Raw genomic sequence first — 15,520 nt, 5'->3', positions numbered from 1 at the left:
TTTGTGTTTCCATGCATTCATTTAATTAATCTTAGTTGTGTTCCTTGGAGCATTTGGAAAATTGCTGCACTTTCTTGAATGTGTATACATTTTAAAAATGCTTTAATGAGGTGTATTCTTTCTCTGCTTTTATTCAATAATGCATTTAGTCTACCTGCACAGCTCAGTCTTAACTTTGCTCTTCACTTAATATTCTCTTTATCAACTCTTTATAGAGATATCATACTAAGCAGGTCAAAACAAGATTTCAAATTTAAGTAGTACTAGCCCCAAAATACTATCTGGGGTATAATCTTCCTCTCAATATATTGAACTGTTTATATCACATTGTCATGGTGGAATTTTCCATATTTCTGCATATTTCTTATCTTTTTACTGGAGAATATCCTTGGCCATACTCAGTCTTCCAGGATTTAACTGTGCTTTTTCCAAATGTTTCATCCCAATAAAAGACAATTTAACACTTTATCTCTCTAAACACTGTCTTTAGAAGATCTTAGAATTGCTGTTACATGTGTAATTTTTCTGATATTCAAGGTTTTAGCCTCTGAATATCCTTCTCTTTCTCAGAAGGAGCAACCTCACATAGGCTTCATCAGATCTGGTGGTCACAGGAGTTCGAAATAAGTTCCTACTTTATTTGGCAAAAACAACTGTGGTGCAGTAGTCAAGCCATAGGTTACCTAAGTTATGAATTCACTGAATACTACTTGGTACTTTTTACCATAAAAGCCTTTAAAAATTGGATTTTTCTTTTCTCTTTAGCAGGCCATTAGACATAAATATTAATAAGGAGTCAATGTAAGACAGGTGACCAGAGGAGGTTTTCCTCCTCTCTGTCTTCAAACGTGCAAATAGTTTGTAATCAAGAGATGATGTACAGAGAAAACAGTTAAATTATGAACAGCATTATCATCACTTAGCATTCCTCAGCTGCAGCCTAGTTTTGCATTGTGTTCCTGCAGTTACATCTCATCTCTAACAGCCACAATAACTCTTCATTTTGCCTACTGGGCACCCATTTGTTGAGTTTTTAATTCCACAAATGCACTGCTTTAAAGCAACATCTGCAAATACTGCAGGATCACCACGATGATAAAAGCTTTGAAGGTTCAGAAGGAAAATGCTTGACTCTGTTATTAGGTGGAGTGACTGGTAATAGACATGAGTCACACACTTCCCTTTTTCAGTAGAAGGAAAGGAGAGAAAAGCAAAGAACACACTGACAGAGCAGAGAATGCACATTAATCATTATTAAGACAGGAAAACTAATCATGATTAGATTACAATTCACATGAACCTTGTAGCACCAAAAAGCCCGAGGGAAAGCATCAATATTAACTCCATGTGCTTATAATACATACCCTGAAAAGACATTTAAGGAGTATTTATTTTTGCTCTTCCTAAAGGCAGGCTCTTATTCTAGTAATCTTTACTGGCACTGAATAGTCCCCCATTCTCTAAGCAGTTTTATTTAATGGAGTTAGGTGTAGCAGCAGAAAAAAAATATACTATTTTTTTCAATTTTAGTCTACAGCTAGGTTATTAGGAAAATCCCGGTGGATAATATAAGCAATTATGTTTACTCCCAAAACTGCTTTTCCAGAATTTGGATGATAAAAATACCATTTACAATAAAGTAGACTGAATATCCCATTTTAAGTCCTCCAGTTTCAGTCCTTAGGATGTTGTTTGAAAAAACAGTGTGACTGTATGGCTGTCATTGTCTAAAAATGTACATCTTTAAAAACATCACCTCTTTGCAATTTTATTGATATTTTCTGGAACTTGAAAGTGTGCTCTGTAAATAAATTTATGCCCAGAATTTTTATACTTCCCTCACTTGTTCTTTCAGCACAGTTTGTCAGTTCTCATTTTCAGTGCAAGAAAACCATAATTTTTTTCCTGACCTCCCTCATGCAGTGGTGTAGGAGGCCAAATACTCTGGATTACTCTACTCAAGGGTCAATCCACAGATATGAATTGGATGTTTATCCCACCTGGGGGAACAAGAACGTAATTCCTGTTGCCATGACTGGAATTTCAGCTGCTTGCACTGGTGTGGGTGTTTTTGTGCAGTTTGGCTGTACAAAACCACGCATAACATAGAGTCACTTGGGAATCTGTTGACCAAATTCCTGCCCGATCTGATGTCAGTCAACATTTAATTGGGATGGAGCTTTCTGTCCTCTCCGGTTGTCATCAAAAGGTGCCAAAAATGTTCCCCCTTTGGATCAGCAAGTGCTGTGGGGCTGGCAGGCTGACCCTGTGCTGTGGGAAGGAGTGAGAGGAACCCCCAGACAGTGGGGTTACTCATCGTGGAGGAGGCCCTGTGTCCTTGGCCAAGCATAGCTCCTTCAGCACACGTTCCCCTCTCTCCTCACCTCTACGCTACGGCACAATATTTCTCTTGCTCTCTCTCTCACTATCTCTTTTCTGTATCTCTCGGAAATCAGACTGGAGTTCAGAGCACTTTCACTACCTTTTATGAGGTAGAGTGTGATGTCATAGATGGGGGCAGGGCTAGTCAACTTTCCACCCACCCACCCACCTGTGCTGAGGGAGCTACGCTTGAGACTGGAAGCGGTGACTCCTCAACGGTGAGTAACCTTCTGTCTCATCTATTTCTTTATAGCACTGGGGGTGGAGGGAAGACATATGAGAATGGGGGATTTTTTTGATAGGTTTTTTTTTGTTTGTTTGTTTTTGTTTTTTTGTTTTTTTTTTAAATTAACCATAGGACTCACAGAGTTAATTGCATGTGTTGTCTTAGTCACCAGCGGAGAACCATCTCCTCCCTGTCCAGAAGCCCCAGAGTTAACTTCACCTGCAAAGCAATGGCCACGTTTCTCTGCATAGGTGGTCCATTGGCTGATGGTTAAACTGATCCTTCAATGCTTATCTTGCCCTGTGAAAAGGCAGGCTTTGGTCCCCTTGAACTCAGTTGCTAATCTTCCATTAATTTAATCACAGTATTTAATTAGAGTGCTGGGCCATAATTCTCATGGAATTCTTTATGATTAAAGATAGATGGTGTTATTTATATATTTATCATTATTAACCGTGGATAATGGCTGTTTATATGGGACAGGATTTCTTTTTTTTTAATGATCTCTATTACTGTTTTTATTCACTTTATCCAGAATATTTATGAAGCTGTGTATTGACAATAAGCCAATTATATAGAACTTTTTCATAGATGAAATAAAATTCAAAGGTAAATTGTGGAAGATGCAAAATTTGGCAGAAAACCCAGAAGAGATGTAACTCAGACTTAACCTTTGAAATTATAAATCAAAGCATATGATTTTTTTTTCTTTGATAAGAACATGAGATTGGCAAGGATGCTCCTGACTGAATTTCTTGGTGCGTTTTTTGTCTCACTACCTAAATGTTACAATTTTACTTTAAAGCATTGTCTTGCTACCTATTTCCCTTGGCCCCAGGTATTACTGCTTCACTGTTTTAATATCCCTCAGCATATTAAAAAAGACAAGATGGACTACGAAGACCTTCCTTTCTTGTTCTGCCTCCTGGGTATCTATTAAAGCTGTCAAGATGTCAGAGCTCTCATACTAAAGGGCAGAAGAAGGATCATATGAAGATTTTGGGCCCTAGGGATACTGCAAATCTTGCTGTTCTTGTTCTTTTAAAGCTCTTCACCAGCTTCATGTGGGGTCTGGTCATATCCCAGGGAGAGGCTCTAAAAGGCAGCAACATGTCCTCAATAAATCAAAGAAAGAGAGTGCAGTCAAAGCCTCTTCAGCAGAGGGGATTCATACTCTGATTGATGAAATACTTCTGTTTTCAGGTGACTAGGTGGCTTTGAGCAATTGGGTAAGGGTGCAGACCATTCCATCTTCTGGGCAGTGGCATGGTTGGGAATTGGTCCATAGTGATGGATAGATATTCCTCCCTGATGACTCAGGAATGCTCTTTGTATCAATGCACAGGACATCTAAATGGAGTTCAGGGAGGGTGAGAGTCTTGTTTATGAAGCTACCTACCAAAACTTTCACAAATGGTTGTTTACCTCCATGTCGAAGAGAGAAATAATGACAAAGGGTACGTCTCTTTGGCAGGTGATAGCTTTTCTAGCTTTGAATAATGTGCTCAAGGTGTTTTATTACTACTGTTTATTCCTTTAGTAAACCAAACACTGAAATTTCCAAATCTTCCTTTGCAAAGCCACGAACTTGCCTAGCAAATTTAGCTTCCCCAGCAAACTTTAATCTTTTCAGGAAAAGAAAAGAAAGAACAGGTTAGTTAATCTCTAAAGTTTCACTGGGAAAACTTTATGGGAGTTGCTGCTCTTAAAGATGATTTGAAGTTTGTTCTTTTCAGAGGCAAATGCTTGGAGGTAAAATTTAATTCAGATCCTAAGCACATCCTTTGCTGATGAGTTTATCAAATTGCCTTAGCACATAATTATTCTTGCATAATGCAGGAGACTTCAGTTTTTGCACGGAATTTATAAAAAACAAAGAGCAAGTGTAAAGTGCCCTAATCTCACTTCAGTGATACAAAAGCATTTTAGTGGCACAGAGAAACTCTTTTTAAGACTGGTGTAAGTATTGAGAAAAGGGAATGAGAATTGGTGTCATTCAATAATGATGGTGAATCAGAGACAGTGATCAGCACTGAGGGGATATCGTGGAACAGACATGTCAGTGGATTACTTTGAATCCAGAGAAATTTGCATTCTAAATTTATCTTGTAAGATGAGCAAATTAGCAGTTGGCTGCCTTCTGTATAGTGGGGAGTTTGTTGAGGGAAAGATATTCCAAATTACATGAAGTGTTGCAATAATTAACCTGAAATCTGTCTGTGCCAATTCTAATAACAAATTTTTGTCCAGGTAACCCCAGGCTGTCAGTTAGGCAGAAGAGCTTAACATTGGGAGAATAAACAAACTAATATTACATTTATTGAGATAATTCCCCTGTTAAATTATTTTACTGGCAGCTATGATTAAAAAAAAAAATTAAAATGTCTGAAGTGCACAGATTCCTACATTTTACAGCCTAGGCTTAAATGTGTGTTCAGTCAATTATGAAGTTTGTTTAATGTTATTTACATGTACATTACATTAAATTAGAACATTATAAGGCCTAGATTTCATCTGATTTTATTTAGTGTTTAATTTGAAAACTTTTAAAGCAAATATCTGAGAAATTTCTTCCAATACATGCTAATTCAAATTACTTAAATCTTCATAAATTATTAGCAAACTGAAACTTAATATTTGATGCAGTATTCCTAAAAAATTTATACTTGCAAGCACATTGTGTATAATCATCTCAAAACACACCCAATATATTAACTAGCCTATTTACACCTATATATTTAAGGAGATCAACATTTAAATGGAAGATTTATTCCTCAGTCATAATGGCAAAGGTGAGCAATAGTTTAATGATGTAAGATCATCTACAGGGATCAAGCATGTTTTTCAGTATAATTAAAGCAGCTATGTGAAATCCCCAGTTTTTCTCAATTTGCCAGGCTGGTTTTTCTTACAAGCTGAATTAAAATTTTGTGGGTTAGTTCTTACCTTCTTTCTCTCTGTGAGAAGTGAGGGAGAGCTGTGAAATGCACCATCTGTTCCCAAACCATGTCAGCTGGCAGAGATGCTTCTCCCCCTGCCCTTTCTCACTGCAGTTTTGGGTTGGTTTAACACCATTGCCTCAACACAAATTGTGTGGATTTAATCTTGTTTAAGCAGGAGAAGTCACAATGACAGTGCACAGCATTCTAGAGGACTCTTCATGTTAATTTAAATTGCAGTCCTTTAAAACCTCAACCTCAGCTTGTTTGAATTTATAACACAAATGCTACACTTGAACTGAGTGTAGGGGAAGGAGGAAACCAGGTCTGCCTTAAAACCCTGGACTTTCTGATCCTGGGACAGTTGCACTCAAAGACATTAAACATGATTCTCTTAAATCATAATCCTTTGGATTTCTGTCAGTCCCATCTGAGTTTCTCAAAGCAAACACATGGTGTACCCTGGTAAAACTGAAAACACAAGTAAATATTGTCATTATTTCCTTTCTACAAATAATTCTGAGCCACACTCAAGGCAGAAAGCATCTATAGAATCACGATGGGTTTCAAACATTACATACTCCTTCATGACTCAGTTAATGCTCAAAATCACTATTTCTCTGTCTTCCATTTGATATTCCAGTTTCCGCTCTGGATGGCCAAACTGAAATAAAACCAAAACCATCCAACCAACCAAAACCACCAAAACAACCCCCAAAAAACAAATTAACCACAGATACTGCCATCCCTCCCCCCCCAAAAAAAAACAACAGGAGAAAGACTTCACCCAAGTTAAGTATGGTTTGAAAAAAGACAGAAAGAAATCCTGCAGTAACAGTGGGAGGCTGCTCCACTCAGACTGTGGAAAAAGATGAGAGTAGGTCTCTGGTGTAATGGAAACTGATTGTTTCATTATTCAGAAAGATTTTAATTGAATTATGAAGAGGTTTTTGCTCTCATCTCTATTGCTGTGTGAATACTGACTCATCTACCCAAGTGTAAACATCTGCATCTGAGATGTTCACTCCAGCCTTCCTTTATGTGGAAGTCAAGAGCCGTTTCCAGAGGGCAGAGAGTTTTATTTCAGGGAGACACTGACAACTGCTTAGATTGGTAATACCTGAAAAAATACAGAGGCATGAGCAGGTGAATTAAACCGTGTGTACAGAGTCAGAAAGTTTGGCCTTGGGCTTATTTTGAGGGTTTATATTGAAATGTAAGTAAATTCAGCTTTCTGTGAACTAAGCTGATGCCTAATTCTTTTCTGATGAGAAATTTTTTAATTGCTTATTAAGGAGCATATATCTATGTAAATTTTCTGTCTTGATGCTCTTTAGTTTCTGGAGGTTGGAGAGATTTGTGTGTCTTGTAGTTTGTGGGGTTTCGCCCATTTGACACTTTTGGGGACCAAAAGAGAATTAAGAAAAACAGTCTCAAAAACATTCATTAAGTTGTTTGAATTTTTGGACCACTAAGTCAAACCCAAGGACAGGATTTTTTGCAGATGTTGGGCACCTGCCCAGATTCACTGTACTGTCTTTAGGATTCTAATGCAATTTAGGATCTCTAAACTGAATTTAAAAGGTGAAGTGCTCTGGCCCATCTCCAAAGAGAAAGAACTTAAGAAAGATCTCAAGTGCTCCATTTTTCCTGGTCTTCTTCACCAAGCACAAAAGGAGTCTGGAATCTTTTGGTCCAGAACCTGAAATTAGGTAGGCTGAGTGCAAGATAAGACTTAATTTGTAGATATTAAAACTCTGAACACTTTAACTTGGTCATCAAACACACCAAATCAATGGATTTTAGGAACAGCCCTATTTTTCCTGCTTTCCTTCCTAGAGGAATTGCTCAATAAGAGGCATCTGAAAAAATTCTGGGGGTTCAAGTGACACCAGCCATGGTGTATCATGACTAATATTTAAAGACACTCAGTTTGAATTTTTCTGATGCCAACTAAGTGCAGTCAAGTTGGCAGGTAATTATGACTAATGTACACTATTTAACTAAGAACTTTATAAGAAAAGAGCCTCTGCAAATGCTTTTTCATTTCACCATTCTTCTGAAGGCTATACCTTCATCTCCTTTACATAGATTCTGAATTAGTGGTAAGATTTGGAGATGTGGTTGAATTATTTTGTGGAGGGATGGTTGTCCTGAGGTGAAGAGCACAGGAAGAATTGGGATTATTTGAATCATTGAGGACACCAGTACTTCTGCATTTGTTGCTCAGGGAAGATATTACCTAAAGTACTGAACTGCAAAGGAAAAGAGACTCCAGGTAAATTTGTAATCCCTAACACAAGTATTTGCTGAAGAGAGTAGTAGTGGATTTAAACAATTTCAGTGAGCTAATAAAAATTAATCAAAAAATTATATTTTTTTCTTTCTTTTCTACAATGACTCATTTTTTCCCCCTTTGGATAGGACACTTGCTCTTGTAGCAGTGAAAATGAGATTGCCAGCATCATCTACACAGGTCATAGATACGTTTGCATGTGTACAGAGAAGGCTCAGAGAAGATATTGTTAGAAGAACCAGATCCAGACCTGTCAGAGTTGCATGGTCATAGAAACAGTAAAAACAAGTTTTCACATGGGAAATACCAATTAGATATAAGGTAAAAAAGTTTTAACTGGAGGGTGGTGAAATTCAAGTGCAGGATGGAGTTCTCTAGCCCAGAGATGTGAAATTATCCATCCTTGTACATACCAGAATTTCAGCAAAATCCAGAACAGCCTCATGTAATTCAAATTTTCAACAGGGCATTGCACCAGATGACCTCAAAAGGTTCTTTTCATCCTTAAAGAATATTTGCATAATAAAACATGAGTAATAAAAATGAGCCCTTACAATTCAGAGCAAGATTTTATTCATTCCAATTTATTTTCAATTTGCTGTCATCTTTACTTGTTCTTACCCTGTGAATTGCAACAGCCTTTACAAATGTTTCTATTTTGTTCTGGTCTCATTTGCTTGCAGTAATTAAGAACAGGTAATTGTTACCTGTTTTAATGGTTCTAAATGACATTTAGTGTTAGCTAAAGTTAAAAATGTAATGAACAGATGCATTTACAAATTGTTCGGTAATTGACCAGGGAAAAAATTCCTTCAAGTAGGGAACTCTTGTTACGTACTGAATGTTGTTTAACCATTGATTGAGTTGGCCAAATAAATAGAACAGTTAATAATGAAAAATTTCTTTAGTATAAAATAATAGAATTTTCATTAGAAATTTTTATATATATATGATTAAGCCAGCTCTGTCTGACTGAAATAGAGCTTTCCCTTGAAAACTGTTGTGGAGTTTTGATGATTTTTTTTATTATTATTTTTATTTCATTGCACACTGTTGTAAAGTCCTGGAAAGTTCTCAGGGAATCAAATAGAGAAAGGAATGTTTTCAGTGATTGAGTTGAGCAACACTGGAAGGACCCTCAGCTCCAAGGAAGTAAAATCCTTTTAGCACCTCAAAAATGATCAATATATTGAATGATCGAAGCCTTTATCTGCTTCTGCAAGACATAAAATATATATGAACAACAGCAGGCAAACATTAGGAAGCAAGGAATAGTTGTCCTAGTATCATCTTCCATTCTACAACAAGATTTTATTTGAGTTTATTTATTCTGATGTGTTTGATGCATTTTTTCCAAGGCCCTTCCTGAGAAAAGCCAGCTCTGCCGGTGGAGCACTTATCTTCAAACTGTCCCTGTGCTGACCTGGCAAGCATGACTTTAGAGACAGGAAAGTAGCTGAAGGAGCAGATTTGCCTCAAAAATTGGCAGATCCTCACGGCTGAAGACGTGGAGATAAATCACATACAGATACCACTCTGACACTTGTACAAATTAAAAAAGAATTTGGGGAAATAGGACATTTCTCAGCATTGCAGTCATAAATCCTGCGTTATGCTGCTTTTCATTTTGTTTTCTTTGAGACAAAATCAGGAGTAATAGCAGGAGATAACACATTTACTCATGTAAAGCATAGAGTTTCTGTGCGTTATTGATTTTTTTTCTTATCCAAAGTCTCCTGCATTTTATCACTGAGTACAATTTCGAGCCAACCAGACATGATTTGGACTCCTTTCAGGTAAGGGTCTTAGAAAGACATGTGTTTTCTTCTTTTTCTTGTACCTGTTCTTAAGAAAAAGGACAATAGATTTGCTCCTAAAATACCGCTTGAAACAGCACTAGATTATTTTGGGCTTTTAAAATGTATTTTCTATCTTCAAATTACAAGTCAGAACTCCAGTTGAGAGGAGGGAGATCAGTAGCACAGATTAGATATCCTCTATTTCCTCTTTTTTTTTTTTTTTTTTTTCAGATTTAGCTGCAATTGGATATGGTAATGGAAATGTGTACTGATGTTTTTGATGGAGATCTGCCCGTGCTTTTCTGTGACCTCAGGTTCAGACAATGTTGTGTCTTGGGTAGACTTCAGGCATGTGAATCCCTGTGTAAATTAGTGTAAATTGCTTTTTTATTGGGCTTGATACTGAGTTTTGACAGACTTCTTACTCCAATTTTCTTCAGGAATCCTCCTGGCAGTGTAAAAAGTTTTAGTTATAGTTGAAGTTTGCCTCTCCCATCAGATAGAGTTTGGACTTCATCTTGCTGCAGACATTTTCTCTTGTTGAATATTGGGTTTAAATCAGTCATAGAAAATTCTATTTCCTGTTAATCATCCAAGAACTCAGAGAAAATTCATGGGACAGAATGGTTTTGAAGTTGTAAATGTGATTGTGCCAAGTTTGCTTCAGGCAGTGTTGGAATTGTGATGGCCATTAGGCAATGCTACTCTTTTTCCTGGATATTCCACCCTCAGCATCATACTCCAGACATTCATTCTGTGCAGAATGAGGAAGATTTGGAAGAAAAAGTTCTCAAGTCATCGTGGCAGAAGACTCATTCCCAGTTTCTCAGTTGTGGGTTGATGTATAAAGTCTCTTCTTCGACATTCAACCTTAGCAAAAAAACCCTGTGGTATAAACAAGCAAATCTGGGGAGTAGAATCCTGTCCCCATCTAAAAAACTCCTTTAGTTTTAGTCACTGAGGAGTTCTTCCTTTTCCTGTAGAGTTTTTCCAGATATTTTGGCATTCAGATTGTTGTGAAATACTTTAATTCAGCAACAGACTCTGAAAGTTCTGAGACAGTGCTGTGGCATGAAAAAGACTGCTAAAGCAATTGAATTTTAAAAATTCAATGCTGTGTAGGATTGCTTGTCCTGTTGAGTTTCTGTTGAGTGGTAAGAATTGTACTGGTTTGGCATCTTTTTCCTCGTGTGAAATGGCAGATAATGAGCAGAAAAAGAAAATTAAATGTTTCTGAGATATTTTTTTTTGTTATGGGTCAAAATAATTCCCCCCATTAAATTCTGAAAGGAATGCAACCAGGTATTAATTAAATGTTAAATACTGAGGAAATAGCCTACATTATACTTGGTAACTACAAGAATAATTGTATTTTTTTATAGCAATACTATTGGAGTAAGAATTTATTCACTGTAAATGCATTTCCTGAATAGAAAAAAACTAATATCTATCAAAATTTCAAAAATCTATTTTCACTTTTGGGACCTGCAGGCTGGAGAGACACCAGTAATAATTATTTTCCAGAAAATAAATTAGGTAATTAGGTAATTAGTTATCTTTCAGGTGTTTCCAATTGTCTGTCATTTCACAATTGCAGTTGTTAAAATATGAGTTTTCACATTAAGTGTTCTTCTCAAAGCAAATGAATTAGGATATCATTTTGTCATTTATGCTTTTGCTTCTAAAATACCTAAATATTTACTTGGAATACGTAAAGCAAATGTAGAAATGTGTTTTTATTATGCTTGTTTACCTTTTACTGGGAATGTCAGTTCTGGGAGTATTTTTATTCACTTCTGTTTTCGCAAATTAGCATACAACAGTTCGTAATGTGTTTTAAAATGACAATAGTCCATAGAAGACAGGAGATACCCATAGTTATTGCTCTATTTTTGTGCTTTCTGCTGTCCTTGGACATGGTAGCCTTTATTTAATACAACCAAATGGGCTTGGGAATTCCTTGGGTTTCTTACCTGTAATTGAAAAAATGCAGATGAGGGTGGTTATTCAGTGGATTGGGCACCTATAAAATACAGCTACCCCCAGAATGAATTAAATATTCATCATGTATAAAGGAGTAAGTTAATTGCAGTCAAATGTGAAAACAAATAGCTAGGAAAGGACAAGTATAATACAATTTTCTCTGTGTAGCTACAGATCCATTTTTAACACTATTGTGGCCACATTACATTCCAGATAAAGACTTCTTTTGAGAGAGAGTTATTTTCAAGTATATGGGATAGTTTTCTCAAAATGGACTATAGCTAGCAAGAGCCCTATGAGCATTTTGAAGTGACTGAAGCAGACACAGACCCTCAGCCATTGCACTGTAGTGCTGATGAAGAGCAGAGGTCTCCCTCTGTAGGGAAGAGAGCATCTGGATAGCAAGCAGGCCATTCTTGCATTGGCTCTCTCTAACAGGGTCATGTTTAATGTGTGAAATGTGCCACAGAAATGTTAGATGTAATTCTATAAATAAGATCTTTTTCTTGCATACCTCTTGTAGGTATGGATTTACTGTTAAGCACGGCTGAGAGGAAAATGCTCTATTCCATAAGAATACAATCTGAGAAGTCTGTACTCCTGATTTACCATCCAGGTTCATAATTGCATAATTGTAGCCTTATTTTCTCTGGAGACTGTTGATTGACTTTTGGGATGTGATAACAGCAACTGCACCTTGTCCAGGAAAGTGTGAACTTCCTTTGGAAAGGAGGAGAAGCAAGGAATTCACTCAGAATTCACAGAAAGCCTTAAGGGCTTGGCAGTGCCTAAGTCATCGGCTGAAGGTGCACAAATCAAGTCTTAGCCAAGAGTATTTGAGGAGCTACAGGTTCTGTTTCAATGTGTAAAATAAATCCTATTTGCTCCTCCCAATCTGTATAAAGTGAACCAGACCAAACTCTATTTATCAATAGCTCCTAATAATTTTTTGTTTTCATACCTTTCAAGGTCGGTAGGGGCTGTTGTTACTGTCTAAGCTGCCTTCCTGCAGAACTGATGCACAGGGTCCCTGGATTGATGTGCACTAAAAATGTCCAGCAGTTAATGCATATTAAGCAAAAGCATCCAGTATTGATTTCACAATTTCAAGAAATAGAATCAATCTTTCATGAGTTCTTGTGACTAATTAATATAACTGCTAAATAAATAATTTCAGGTAATAATAACTAAAATGACCTACTTCACCTCTCAGCCTTTAAGTTTTGTTTTATCTTTGTCTAACCTGTGGAACTTGAAATATAATCAGTTTTGTTACCATTTGTTGCACTTGCTGATTTCAGTCAACTCATTTTTTAGTCATTCACTTGAAAGTGGGAAAAACAGACCTGGCTGAGTCTTTCCCATAAAAGATGTTTTTTGTTACTGAGTCTCTTTAAGTTCTTTCCCAGTTCCTCAGTGTTGTCCTTGCATAGAGAAGACGACTCAGTATCCCATAACTGTGGACAGATGAAAAACTGGATATGATAACTGAACCTATTTCATCAGTCTCCTCTTTTTTGTGTACTCAAGGAGTGATTGCCTGGGATCCTGCAGAGAATAAAGTTCCTTATTGTGCAATTAGGGATCATCTGCTGTAGATCTGGCCTAAATTAAATCTACATTTGTGGCTTTTAGCAGCTAATTAGATATCAATCACTTGCCCTCTGCATGACTTGACACTTTCCCAATTGTTATCTGCAAATTTCATCAAATGAGTAACTTCCTTTCCAAGTTTTTAGTAGAAATATTAATATTGTGAAGCCTCCAAATGGTTTCTCCATGACCCCCCTGTGAAATTCACTGTTGAGCACTGATTTTTTTTTGTGTGTGTGTGTATGTACTTCTGGAAGCAGCTGCTGGAGAATCTGGAATCCTTCTGTGTATGTGTCTTGTTAGTTTTGTGTCAACTGAGTTTTTAATCAAACTGTCATGTATTACTAAGCAAAAGACCTTTCAAAGATCCAGTTATACCCACAGCATTATTTTAAGCAATCCAAAGTTTAATCATACCAAAATATGATGTAGGTTACTTTGAAAATATTTTAACCCACACAGCCCTTTGCTTACCATTAACTGCATTTCTTTCCTCTATTTATGGAGTCTGTCACAGACATTGCATCATTTAATTTGGGAGTTCTGTCAGCTGAGCTGGCCTATAATTTCACAGGTCATTTTATTTTCATTGCTCAAATATTTTGAGACTAGAAACTACCTACCATTCTTTTGATGTCTTCACCCACTTCTCAAGGTTTATTAAAATCAGCAGTAATAATACAGAAACTTCTTAAGCAATCAGCTCTTTTAAAACTACCCATTCTGTGTCCTTACTTACTGGAAAGACAGGTTTGGTTTGTTTTTTTTTTTCTCAATTTCCCTTACTTTTTATGGGTTTTTATTATTATAAATATGAAGACATCTCTGGAACTTAGATTTTCTCCTTTCTAAAACATGAAGTATAATTCTTCCCCATTACAGCAGTGTGACAATGCAGGGAGAACATCTTCCATTGCTTTACTGTTAAGGACAAAAATTTCCATCTTTATTCCCTCCCGTTTCTTCAGCTATTTTGCTACTGTAATTGCTGGTTATTTTACTTAGATAATGTGCAAATGTAAAAGAAGCAAGAAATCTTGATTATCTCAAGATTCTGGAAAATTCTGCAAGTAGTGCGGGAAAATTGCAGAACAGCTGATAAGCAGCTCAAAAACTCCTCAAAACCTGAAGGATTTTCTCTAGTGGGAAGAAAACCCTGGAATTATATTCTTGGCAGATTTTTTCCAACCGTAATTAGTGGCTAGGTCCGATGCAGGTATTCTTAGGTTCTTTATGAATTTTGACTTTTCCTCAGCATTCACTGTTCTTAGAGTTTTGTGGGACAGTACCCTAAGCTTATCTTCTGTGGTTGAGAGAGATTTTGTGGGGTTTTCTAGCTTTTTTTCCTAAAAGCAGGCAAACATATTTTTAAAGAGGTCTAAGCAGCAGAACACGATTACTTTGTGCAGCAAGTCAAAGGCTCTGTTGGCTGTTAGGACCAAAATTCATCGTTATATCTATAATTTTGTGGGTATTACAGGGAGTAAAGGTTGCCTTCTGTACTGTGAAGCAATTTTCCTAGTGGTACTTTTATTTGAAATGTTAAATTTCCTTCTTATGATTTTTTTATTATTAACATAACGTTTGGAAAAGTGCATACATTTCTGTGCCCAGATTTTGTAAGGGATTAACTCAGTCAGGGCTTGATTCACTGCTGCCTCATTCCAGCCTTGTGCCAGTGTGGCAAAGCACAGCTTAGAGCTGGAGCAGCACTCCAGCAGTGGTGTAGGAAGATCTAAATGTTAATTGGAATGATGTTCATTCAGTTTAATTCTTCTTTGCTGAGCCATAACACAAGCAAGGAGCTGGAGGCCGTAAGAAAATCACGGGAAGTGCTTAGGTGGCCAACTTGGATGCATGGAATAACCACCAGCAGATTTTGGAGAACACTCACAGCCTGTGATGGGGTTTTATGTCTCTTTTCTGGTTCCAAGACTTGGAAGTGTTTCACAAGATAAGTGGATATTGGGGTGAAAGACTGAGTATCTGCATCTTAAAATGTGATTAATAATGGTCAAAACAGGCAGCTCTTACCTACTGTAAGAGAATATTTAAACTGAAGAGGGTTAAAATGGCACCAGAATACAAAATGTGGTTTCCTAAAAGGTGTCATTGCAGCCTGCATCTGATCTTGAAGAAGTGCAAGATTCTGCATGCCTTTATCACTACAATCCATAAAATTACTGATTACTGTGTTCAGAGGTGTGGACTGAACTCTGTGTATGCGTTTATGCATCATATTTTGGTGCCCCCTCATTTTAAAATGCTCTCTTTAATTATTCTGTTTCTTAATGTATGTAAA

General features: G+C 36.8%; 1 protein-coding gene across 3 annotated transcripts in view; it reads left to right on the top strand.

Annotated features, from left to right (window-relative positions):
- Nucleotides 1-15,520, top strand: part of CTNNA2 (catenin alpha 2) — a 466,643-nt gene that overhangs the window by 447,861 nt on the left and 3,262 nt on the right. For 2 of the 3 annotated variants that reach the window (XM_066185388.1, XM_066185390.1), the window contains one exon: nucleotides 2,457-2,600. The exons of the other annotated variant lie outside the window; for it this stretch is intronic. In XM_066185388.1, the coding sequence (XP_066041485.1) occupies nucleotides 2,457-2,600 (144 nt within the window). The remainder of the gene's footprint in view (nucleotides 1-2,456; nucleotides 2,601-15,520) is intronic. 3 annotated transcript variants of the gene reach the window in all.

This window comes from Chamaea fasciata, unplaced genomic scaffold (assembly GCF_029207755.1).
Source record: "Chamaea fasciata isolate MVZ Bird 193981 ecotype frontalis unplaced genomic scaffold, bChaFas1.0.hap1 SCAF_6, whole genome shotgun sequence".
NCBI lineage: Eukaryota > Metazoa > Chordata > Aves > Passeriformes > Sylviidae > Chamaea > Chamaea fasciata.
Note: the sequence above shows the minus strand (reverse complement) of the source record. Positions and strands in the feature narration are given on the sequence as shown.